Consider the following 12578-nt stretch of genomic DNA (forward strand, 5'->3'; position numbering starts at 1 on the left):
CCAGTGCCATGAGTGCATGGCACAGCGTGAAACCAATTAAAACGTTTCTAAGGCCCTAGGAAATTGAAGCATTTGGGCAGGACCATCTCCTAATATTTCTCATGCAGGTTTTGCTATTTAGAAATTAAAACTGCACATGGATGACGAAGTGTTTAAGGTGTAGCAAGAGGCAGGGTGAATACAACGAACAGGGGAACCCACGCGGCCTCACAGGCCAGGAGCGCTTAACATAGATGCTGGAAATTCCTTCTCCTCCGCGGCCTGTCATGGCCACACACTGAACCTGTGCCCCTGGGAGAGGGCCCCTCGGACTGCACAGGCGCTGAGACACTCCTGTAAAGCCAATTTCTGAAATGTTTGGGGCTTTTTCCCTCGGGGGATCCACGAGACAATTTCAAAGGGAAAATCTGGAGTCTCTCCTTGCCACGGCTGTGAGAGACAGAATTCTAAAAGCCCGATTCGGAGGCCCTCTGGGAGGGGTGACACCAGCTGGCTGTGTTTAATTTTCCTTGGCTTTGAAGCCTCAGAAGGCACAGCACGATGTGGGAAGCAAACGTTTTCTCTGGTGGACAAGGCCCTGTGTGGTGAATGCGTGTATTGGTGTCGCTCTAGCTTAGATTTTAACGCTCTCACACCAACAAGGAAAGGGCCCAGGGAGAGAGACGGGCCCCGCCCTGACCGGAGAATGTTCAAATCAAATGGTTTTATTCTCCAAACCGTGAAGGAGACGTCAGGTCTTTTCAGGCAGATTTCCGGTTTAAACGCAATTCTTCTCCGCAGGCATCTCTAAGGGTAGGATGCGCTACAAGCTTGGCAAGGAATGGGCACCAGTGTCGGCTGGAGCTGGGTCTGGACCCTGGCCTCACCCCACGTGAGCACTGCACACAGGGGGGCAGGACAGGATAACCAGGGCTCTGGAGGGCTCTGGTGGGGAGAGGCTAGGGCCGAGTCCTGTGTGTGCTGGTTACTAGTGTTTCCATTACAAGCAGCTTTCGCCATGACAGCCTTTCATCAAGGACAAGCTGGGAGCCACCCCTAACTTCCTGGGAGCGCTGAGGGAATGTACATTCACAAAGCGGTAGCATCCCTGTTGAGCCAATCCCCGGAAGGTGCTGCCTAGAAGAGTCTGTCTCCTGAGCCAAGATGAGGGATAAACTCTGCTGGCTCGGAGCAGGGCCCATCTTCCCTGCCATCGCCGCTGGGCACCCACTGGGCCCACGCCGCCCGGGGTGCATTTCCCTTTCTGAAGAAGGAACACTTGTCTCTATCAACGGCCAACAGACCAGTCATTCAACTGCGGAAGCTTGAAGGAAAGACGGCCCGATGTTTTGTTTTGTTTTTGTTTTCTTTTCGGCTGCTACACGTGGCATGAGGGATCTTAGTTCCCCGACCAGGGATCAAACCTGGGAAGCAGGGAGTCTTAACCACTGGGAAGGGAAGCCAGGGAAGTCCCAAGATGACCCGATGAAAGCTGACTTTTAGATGGCTCAGGGAAGGATTTAAGGTTCTAAAAGCAGCCCAGCTAAACGTCTCGGGCTCTGAACTGCCCGAGTTAGAATGACTCAGTGTGAGACACGGGACCCTGGTTCACAACCTGCTTCACTTCCTCGTCTGGAAAATAAAGATGATAAGACAACCTATGGAATAGTTTTGGTTTTTGTTCGAATGATTCTATGTGAAAAATGCATAAAACGTTCTTAGAAAGTCACTGACAGGTCACGCGTGCTCTGTAAATATCGGCTGAACTACTTCTTACTCCCCAGGGATAGTGTGCTTTCCATTTGGTCTGCAAGGGAGACACACTCTCCTGGGTTACTAGGAGGGCTGAGCGGCTGTCCCCTTCTGAGAGGCCCTGGAATCTCTAACCTCAGTGATGGTACCAGGCTGGCAATGCCTTGGGACCGTCAACACGGCTCAGAGGGATTACGAAGTGATGAACAGGGACAGATGACTTAGCAACGTGATGTACTGATGGAAGGGGCCCCCAGAGAACTGAGACGCTGGTGAAACTGAGGTAGAGAGAGAGGTGGCAAGGCCCTCAGAGTGCCCAAGGGTTGCAAAGAAACCCACATAAGGGTTCTTTCGCTGACCCTGGACCAGGAGCTGTTCGGGATGCAGTGCTGAAGGAGCCAGGCAGGGATCCCGGCTTCCCCGGGGCTTCTCAGACGTTTTCAGGATAATCCAAGGGCTAGTTAAGCACTTTCAGATCTCCTGCCTGGAAGAGGACCGGGGTCATCTCTTGCAAAGAAGGAACCCCAGATGACTCATCACTCTGCGATGAGCTGTTCCACAATCCCAAGACGCCAACAGCTTCCGTCAGAAGCTTCCTTGTTTGAACAGCGTTGGAGAATTAAGCGACACAGCAAACCATACGTGGTGTGACATGAGCACGGTGCACAGCAAAAGCAATTATCTCCCGAAACTCCCATTCTGTTCGGTGCTAATAGTCCTGAATGACACTGACTGACCTGCAACCCACCAGAATGAAGCTGTAGTTTTAGATCTGCATTCATGGGTTACAAAAGGCAATACTCAATTCACGGTGTGAAACCACCCTCTCGTTACACCATGATTACACCTCAACTGGTACTCAGTTGGCTTAGAAGATGCAAGAAGACTGTGCTAATAAACTGCAGGCTCCTGCCCATGCATTTGGGGCTACGCGGACTTACTTGTTAAGGATTTTCCCTCTCTTTGCACTTGAAAAATTCTCCAGCTGCAAGGACTCTTGAGTGAGGAAAGCGACAGCCAGGTGAAAATAGTTGTTCCACAGCTGAAACCAAAAAGGGGAGATGCTAAGGTGCCGAACCGATTAATACAGGATCTCAGAAACGCTCCGAGACGTTTAGAATAGCATTTGCCCAGCACACACTTCTGAAAGGTTTGAAAGCCGCACTCTACATACACATTGCTAACAGCCACCCACGGTGTGGTTCAGGGCCAAGCATGGGCTCTGACAGTGCATGCAGTCAGATCCCAGCCCAGCCACTTACGTAGGCAGGCACTCTAACCTCTCTGTGCCTCGGTTTCCTCAGGTAAAGTGGGAATTTCAACAGTACCTACCTGAGAGGACTGCTAAAGGATGGAGGGAGTAAAGACATGCAGTGCCCATCCAGTGGTGCCGGGAGCATGGTAAGCACGTAATAAATATTAGCTGTTATTAATACTGTATGATGGAGCCCCTTACCTCATGGTACACAGCAAGTCCCCTACATAGGAAGGAGTTCCGAGAGCGCGTTCGTAAGTCCAACTTGGTCGTAAGTCCAACCAAGTCAGCCTAGGTACCCAACTAACACAACCAGCTATTACCACTGCTTTTACGCTTGCTTCCGGACGTCCTGGGCTTGAAATAAAGATACGGTACTACTGTACTCTGTACAGTACTGTAAAGTACACAAAAGCACAACCGACTGTAGAGGATACACGCAAGGGACAATGTACGCCAGGCGCGTGAACTAACGTACGTGATTGGACATGCGAATGCACAGTTGCATTTTTGAAAGTTCACAGCGTGAAGGTTCGTCGGTAGGGGACTTACTGTGTAGGTTCATATAATTTATCATTTTTGTGAGACTAAAAATATATAGAAAATTGAGGAAAACGTAAAAAGATCCAACCTTTCATATTTCAAGGACTTACAGACTGTACGTGGCTTAAATGACAATTTACTATAAAATCATTTTGTCCTCGTGAAGCTCTTCACTGGAAGCTCTGTGTATCTGGACACAGTATCCCATAAAAGTGTTCTTCAGCAAGAAGTGTTATGATGGGTAGATTCCTGAAGTCATGAAACTAAGACCCCCTGATGAGGTCAATGTTTAAGACCAGGTGAAGAAGATTTAAATGAAGGATGAATTCTTGGATCATGAATGGGGGCTTTTCGCCTGAACTCAATACATGACACGGGCACACCCCTCACTGCCCAGGGGAGAAACCTGGGACTTATGCTGGGCTTTGTCCCTCACAGCATCCCATCGTTTCAATCAGCAAGTCCTTCTGCTTCCCCTTATAAATCCCTCCCAGGCCCACCCACTTTGTCTCAGGGCTGGGGTATCACCCACCCCAGGTCAGCATCATCCCTCACAGACCAGAACATCCCGCTTCCTGTTTCCTGTCCTCGCCTCGTCCCACAGGGCAGCCAGAGGGAACTGACACTAATCTGATGGGCCACACCCCAGCTCAAACCTCTTCAGGAACTTCCCACACGTTTCCGGTCAGAACAGAGTTTGAAGGGGAGTCCCGCTGCCTGGTTCCCTCTGCTTCTGCCTTGCAGCAGCCTTTCCATCCATACTCTGCACCCTTGTCTCCCCATCAGATCCTCGAGCTGATGCTCTCCCCACCCCTGGGCCTTTGCAGATGCCGGGTCCACCCCCCTCTCCTCCCTCACTGGGTCTTAGCATACCAGGACCAGGTGTGTTCTGCCCTCTCCGCGCCCTCGAGCACCTTGGTCTGTCCCTACAGTCCTGCCCTAATCGTCCTCCCTTTACACCCCACGATACACAGGGTGGGGGCAGGATTCCAGTTCTGGGGCAGAGCTTGGCTCAGAGTAAGTGATTCATCAGGAATAATCAATGTTTGAGGGACGAACCCACGGGGATTTCTCAAATGCAAATGAAAACTCTATGGACACTTCCTCCAGACTGCTTCCATCAGCATCCTCTCTCAGAGGGCGGCACCCGAGGGTGGGGGAGCGCAGGTGAGAGATAAGCGGGGAGACCCTCCCCCTCCCCCCCGGGAACTGCAGCAAGGGGCTCAGAGACTGGCCATCACAGATACTCCTCAGCGGACCATTCCTGTACCACAGGATATTCCAGGGGAACTTTCACCTGCTCTCAGTGGGAAAGAGCTGGACAGAGTTGCCATCACATGTCCAAGCTCCAAGGTGCCTTCAATGATCTTAGGAAGAAATTTGTGGGTATTGGTTTTCTTATTTACAAAACAGGGATAATATTCATTGCATCAAATGAGATGGTTACACAGAGTTACGTAAAAACAAGGTGTTAACAGTAATGACTCTATTTTCAGCGACCAGAGAAATAAGAGGAAACTTCCCAGCATGGATGTAGCTAAGAGTGCAGTGGGCTTCATTTATCCGGTGCTCCTCAGGAACTGGCATTTCTTCAGGAACAGAGCAGCTCATTCCCAGGTAAGGGCTGGTCTTCCCATTTCACAGATGAGGTTCAGAGACTTGCTCCAAACCACAAAAAAAACAAACACGTGAAGCAGAACAAGGGTCTCCAGCGGGCCATCCTGGACCTCTTTCCTGCCCACAAACGCACTTTCTCTTTTAGGCCTTTTTCTAATAAAAGGGGTGACTCAAATCAATAAAGTACAAGTCGCTTCCTTTGTTTTTGGAACGAACACCTCCCTGCTATCGCCACCCACCTCCCAGCAGTGCCCTCCTCTCACAGCACTGGGGGGGTCCCTGGCCACATCTGGGTGAGGGGCACCACTAGAGCAGGACCCAGAACTGTGATGCTCCTCCCAAGGGTGCAGCCTGGGTCTAAGCACTGGGGAACCTGAGGCAACCCAAGTGCAGGGCCGTCTGCAAACCCAGACCCGGGCTCTGCAAGAGTGCCGAGGACAGAACAGCCAGGAAGGAGTGAGCAACTGTTGTAGCCTGAAGGAGACGAAAGACACACAGAAACTGAACGCATCGGGGGAGGGAGGGATGAACAGGAGGAGGACGAGGATTTTTAGGGCAATGGAACTGGATGCAAGTCATTCTCCATTTGTCCAAACCCACAGAGTGGACAAAACGTCCACAGTGTACTGTAATGTAAAGTAAGGACTCGGTGATTACGATGCGTGAGTGTAGGTCCATCAGTTGTAACAATGTACCATCTGGTGGGGGATGTTGATAGTGGGGTAGCTTCGTGTGCAGGAGGCGGGGGTCTACGGGAAATCTCTTCACCTCTCTCTCAATTTTGCTGTGAACTTGAAACTGTCATTAATAAAGTCTTTTAAAAATCACATAAAAGTACAAACATTAAAAAAAAACAAACCCTGTAAGCTACGCATGATTTCAGATGTGACAACTAACGGCATTTGTGATGCTGACCTCTGAAGGATGGGATTGGGACGACTGAACTTGAATGTGGTCTGAGGACTGGTTAGGGGTGATGAGAATGTAAGTTTCCTTTGGTATTCTTACTCTAGTTAGGCAGGGGACAGTCTCTGTTTGTATGAAATATATACTACAGATCTGGGGAGGTGATAGGGTGTCAGGCTGGCAACTCACTAGGATAAGGTTAAGAAAAAAAAGTTCTTCGTACCATACTTGCTGGAAATGAGAAGCAGACTGAGGAGGGACAGAGGGAAGCAGTAGCAGCCCACAGGGATGACTAGTTAAAGGAGAAGGAAGTGTCAGGAGAGAGAACTGTGCAGGGAATGTTAGAACATAAAAATGCACCTTGTGGGAGCGGCCGCTGCCTGGACCACACGCTGAAGGCGGCCTCGGCCACATGGCACCCAAGCCTCCCCCTGGGGGTGGGAGGGTGGGAGCCCCCCAAAGTGGAACAATCAAATGCACTTCACACTTGCCAAGGGACAAAGGCCAAAAGGGCTCATTGCAGCCAAGGTGTTGGGCCTGAAGGGAGCGTCCAGAGGACCGTATGCATGAAACAATGCGCAAGCTCAGCGATAACCAGTAAGCCCACACCCACCGCAGTCACACCTGAAACACAGCCATCTCACGTGACAGGCACGGCCTACACGGATAAAAGAAAACCTAATGAAGGACACAGAAAAAGGCCTAAATATTCCTGTGTGGGATGGGAAAAAATAAATACTGCCATGTATTCCCCGAAATGCTGTTACATTTCCCCTACAATTATTTATGAATTCAACAGAATTCTAGTTAAAATGTAGACAGCATTTTTAAGAAGTTTAACAAGGTGATTTTGAATTTCACATAGAAGAGGAAATGCGCAGAAAGAGTCAAGATAATTTTGCGATAACACACTAACGGGGAAGTCCTGGTTATACTAGCTGGGTATAAAACCCATAGGTAATAACACAGAAAACAGAACTGTACCCACATGCATTTGTAATTATGAGTTTCCTCAGTGGCAGTTCAAATCACTGGGAAAGAAGAAACTATTTATAATGTGAAATAAAATTCGTATGTTATTTAAACATAAAAATTCTTCTCTGCCCTTTGGACTCCTTTCTCCCCTCACTGTGCACTGTATATCTGCATTAGGCATTGACCAAACCTCCCCCATCAGCAGAAAATAGCTGCGCAACCATAAAGAGAAACATTCTCCTCGCATCAACAAGACAACTCCTTAAAAGACAACATCCCTTCTTGACCTTGTAAGGGGTCACAGGACCCAACTGGATGACTTAGATCTGGATTATGTAAACTGTCAATAATATGTCATTTGATGTACCACCCTCTGTCTCAAAAAAACTTACATAAGTGTGTCTTGATTTCTAACTGGCAGAACAGTTCTCAGAGCTTTCTGAGATGTTCTTCCTGGGTTATAATCCTCAAATTCAGCTTGAATTAAATTTTCCAATTCTTAGACTGACTAATTTTTTGTCGACAGTAAAATAATGTGGGAAAAAGTGAAGTTAAACTCTGACCACTAAGTATAGAAAATGCAGATGCATATAAAGAACAAGGACCAACTGTATAGCACAGAGATCTATATTCAATGTCTTGTAATAACCTATAATGGAAAAGAATCTGAAAAAGAATATAGATATATATATTTTATGTATATATATGTGTGTATCTGAATCACTTTGCTGTACACTTAAAGCAAACACAACTGTAAATCAACTATACTTCAATTTTTCAAAAATCATTAAAAAAAGAAATCACAGATGGATTAATCATTGGAAAGTTAAAAAAAAGCAGAAACTATAAAGGTATTATCAGAGACTATCTACATAAAGAATAGTTAAATTTATAACCAAAGATGGATTTGCCAAGCAAAACATAAAACCCCAAAGCCATAAAAGAACTGACACATTTAACTACAGAAAAATCAAATATTTCTATACGATAAACCTAAACCCATGACTAGGCTATATCAAGAATTCCAACTTACAAAAAAGTATGACAAATAGCCCAAGAGAACAGTGAGCAGAGGAAATGATCAGACGGTTCACACTAGAAATCCTCACAGCCAATTAGTACTCTCAACCCAACTAGCAATCAGAGAAACACCAATAAAAACAAGAGTCAACAATTTTAAAGAAATTGGTATGGGAGAAGACTCTAGACGATGACTGCTCTCAGAGAAGGCTGGTGAGATTGCAAATTGCTAGCGCATTTTAGGTCGGTAATTTATTAGTGTCCATGAAGCTTAAAATATCTTACCAGTCAAGCCTGGCAGTTATGCTTCCAGGAACCTGTTCTATAGCAATGCAGCACTGAGATGCCGGTGTCACACTGTCATGGCGGCACTGCTTGGAAACGGGAGAAACTGAAAATAGCCTGCAGGCTATCAGTGCAGGAATGCCTGCACCAATGTTGGTAACATTTATGTTGTGGAATATGATAGAAGTGAAAACCACGGCTGGCACGACCCAATTCACGTTCAAAACCCAAAGAAAGCAGGTCTAGGTCCAGATACAGCTGACTCTTGAACAACTCGAGTTTGAACTACTCGGGTCCACTCACAGGTGGATGTTTTCCAGTAGTAACTACTACAGTACTACATAGTGGTTGGTCGAATTATACTCAGATTAATCACCTTCCACCCCGCCCTCCCACATTGCTTAAGGGTCAACTGTAAATGCTTAAAGAGGCCTCAAGGAGAACACACAACAATTATTTAAAATGTTACCCGGCAGAGGGAGAAAAGGGTGAAAGGGTGGTAAGGGGCCTTTCATATTTTATTCGACGTGTGGATTTACACTGCATAAATATTTTACGTGCATGTATCTGTGCATTAGGACGTATGAAAACAAACATTAAGCAGAGAAAATAATAAAACATTTAAAATTGTGAAAAATAGTAAGTAGCATTTCCAAATACACAGTACCTGATGTACTACTATGTACTTAAATGACGATAGAACATTTTTAATTTTAAAAAATGATACAAGAAATAGGGCCTAGGCACTTAAGAACTTAATCTAATAAACCGAGTAGCACATTAGCTCTACATTTTCTGAAGACCATGCAAAAGGGAAGGTAGATGGTTGTCTAATTTTTGTTCTCTGGTAACTCAGTTTTGAGCCAGACCACCCTCTGGGTATACATAAATTCTTCAGGGTCCTTCTCAGTGAAAAATCCCACCCAGGAAACTAACCTGTTTGCATTTGGATGCTTTTATTTGCAAACTTTAGTAAATGAAACTACATAATGGCAAAATCATGATTAGCAGAAATATATCTGAAGTTCAGTAGAAATGAGAGTCACAAATAGTAGATGCATAGTAAGAAATCATGCCAGGGAAAAACCAATCCTTTTTACACACACACACACACACACACACACACACACACGCACACACGCACTCCACAAGCACTGGAGAAGTAGGGCCAACAGGGAAGGATCAGCTGACCACAGCCCAGGGGTGTTGCAGGGCTGGGACCTTTTGCCTGGTAAAGGCCAATTGGGGCAGCACAAAGCCGGAAGAGAATATATCAGGGGAAAACCTACATCTACAAGCAGGCTGGGCTCAGTGATGCAGACCCACTTCTCCTCCTGGGCTGACCCTCATCACATTAGGATGGTCTGAGACGATCTTGGCAGCCTCACCAATTGAGATGTGGTGGCCTTCCTGCTCAGAGAGGCCCTACTTGTCACTCTGATTCAAGACTTTCACTCTGAAACAGCTCCATCTCCTTCCTCGCTAAACTGAGCAAATAGCCCAAAGGCATCATTTTCAATCCTCGGGTTCCAGTATCACACACTGTAAATTCCATTTCCACACCTTAAATGGGAAAACTTAAGTTCAAGGATTAGAAATATAAGATATGGGCTCAGACCAGCAATTTGTTTTAACGTGATTTCTCAACAAAGGTCATGTCTACCTCTTCTCTTACCTGCAGCTCAAAGTTGGCTTGATCCAGAAATTTTTTGTTCAGCATATCTGCATACTGATTAATCGCTCGCAGAAAGACTCTGAAAGATTAAGAGAAAATTACATAATTACACACTTCTGCTCTGGCACCTTTGGAGGTTTGGCATTTCAACTAGCTACAATCCAAGACTGTCTGGCACGGGAACTCTCTAAGTCCTGTGAAAAGCTGTGAGGTTTTGCCAGTGAAAAGCCCAGAGAATTATATGCAGATGTTCTCCAAATTAATCAAGGAAACATGCAGAATAAAAGAAACAGACCAAAATAACAGAGCGTGAAAGTAACATATGAAAAATATCACTAAAAACCCTAATTTTTTTAAAAAAGAAAAGGTGCAAATTAAATATTTTTCTCAAGTCACAATGTATCAGTGTTACCAAATTGGTCTTTGCTTAGCTGGCTTTTTAAAGTGAAGCATTTGAAAGCACTGTTACACACTGTCAGGCTTGGAATGGTTTGGCATGTCGACTGGAAAAAAATGCACAACCTAAAAGGTGCGAATTATGTTTTATTCGGCGGACACAACTGAGGACTTAAGCCTAGGACACAGCATCTCAGATCGCTCTGAGGGACGGCTCCAAAGAGGTGAGGGTGGGGCCAGGATCCACAGGAGTTTCTGCAACAAAGACCAGGTAGTCAGAACTTCAAAAGATTACTAAGAAATGGACAAATTCTTGGAAAGGTACAACTGTCCAAAACAGAACCAGGAAGAATTAGAAAATATAAACAGACCAATCACAAGTCATGAAATTGAAATTGATTAAAAATCTTCCAACAGATAAAAGTCAAGGATCAGTTGGCTTCACAGGTGAATTCTATCAAACATTTAGAGAAGAGCTAACACTCGTCCTTCTCAAACTCTTCCAAAAAATTGCAGAGGGAGGAGCACTCCCCAACTCATTCTATGAGGCCACCATCACTCTGATACCAAAAGTAGACAAAGATATCACAAAAAAAGAAAAGTAAAGACCAATATCACTGATGAATATAGACGTAAAAATCCTCAACAAAATTCTAGCAAACAAAATCCAATAACACATTAAAAGGATCATACACCATGATCAAGTGGGATTTATCCCAGGGATGCAAGGATTCTTCAATATATGCAAATCAATCAATGTGATATACCATATTAACAAATTAAAGAATAAAACCATATGATCATCTCAATAGATGCAGAAAAAGTTTCTGACAAAATTCAACACCCATTTATAATAAAAAAAACTCTTCAGAAAGTGGGCATAGAGGGAACCTATCTCAACATAATAAAGGCCATATATGATAAACCCACAGCAAACATCATTCTCAGTGGTGAAAAAGTGAAAGCATTTCTTCTAAGATCAGGAACAAGACAAGGGCGTCCACTCTTGCCACTATTATTCAACATAGTTTTGGAAGTCCTAGCCACAGCAATCAGAGAAGAAAAAGAAATAAAAGGAATACAAATTGGAAGAGAAGTAGCAAAACTGTCACTGTTTGCAGATGACGTGATTCTATAACATAGAAAATCCTAAAGATGCCACCAGAAAACTACTAGAGCTAATCAAGGAATTTGGTAAAGTTGCAGGATACAAAACTAATGCACAGAAATCTCTTTCATTTCTATACACTAACAATGAAAGATCAGAAAGAGAAATTAAGGAAACAACCCCATTTACCACTGCAACAAAAAGAATACCTAGGAATAAACCTACCTAAGGAGGCAAAAGACCTGTACTCTGAATACTATATAACACTGACGAAAGAACTCAAAGATAACATAAATAGATGGAGAGATATACCATGTTCTTGGATTGGAAGAATCAATATTGTGAAAATGACTACACTACACAAAGCAATCTACAGATTCAATGCAATCCCTGCCAAACTACCAATGGCATTTTTCACAGAATTAGAACAAAAAATTTTGCAATTTGTATGGAAACACAAAAGACCCGAATAGACAAAGCAATCTTGAGAAAGGAAAACAGAGCTGGAGGAATCAGGTTCTCCAACTTCAGACTATACTACAAAGCTAGAATAATCAAGGCAGTATGGTGCTGGCACAAAATCAGAAATATAGATCAACGGTACAGGATAGAAAGCCCAGAGCTAAACCCACACACCTATGGTCACCTTATCTTTGACAAAGGAGGCAAGAATATACAATGGAGAAAAGACAGCCTCTTCAATAAGTGGTGCTGGGAAAACTGGACAGCTACATGTAAAAGAATGAAATTACAACACTCCCTAACACCATACACAAAAATAAAATGGATTAAAGACCTAAATGTAAGACCGGACACTATAAAACTCTTAGAGGAAAACATAGGAAAAACACTCTTTGACATAAATCACAGCAAGATCTTTTTTGAGCCACCTCCCAGAGTAATGAAAATAAAAACAAAAATAAACAAACGGAGATTGACCCTTTGTCAATTGCTTCATTTGCAAATATTTTCTCCCATTCTGAGGGCTGTCTCACTAGGTCCCATATGTTTATTTTTGTTTTTATTTCCATTTCTCTAGGAGGTGGGTCAAAAAGGACCTTGCTAAA

General features: G+C 44.6%; 1 protein-coding gene across 2 annotated transcripts in view; it reads right to left on the bottom strand.

Moving 5' to 3' along the window:
* The window catches only part of DOCK1 (dedicator of cytokinesis 1), a 527045-nt gene that overhangs the window by 106329 nt on the left and 408138 nt on the right, over positions 1-12578 (bottom strand). For both annotated transcript variants that reach the window (XM_060033849.1, XM_060033848.1), the window contains exons 30-31: positions 10008-10086; positions 2673-2773 (exon numbers count right to left, since the gene is read on the bottom strand). In XM_060033849.1, the coding sequence (XP_059889832.1) occupies positions 2673-2773; positions 10008-10086 (180 nt within the window). The remainder of the gene's footprint in view (positions 1-2672; positions 2774-10007; positions 10087-12578) is intronic.

The sequence above is a fragment of the Delphinus delphis genome, chromosome 16 (assembly GCF_949987515.2).
Source record: "Delphinus delphis chromosome 16, mDelDel1.2, whole genome shotgun sequence".
NCBI classification, from domain to species: domain Eukaryota; kingdom Metazoa; phylum Chordata; class Mammalia; order Artiodactyla; family Delphinidae; genus Delphinus; species Delphinus delphis.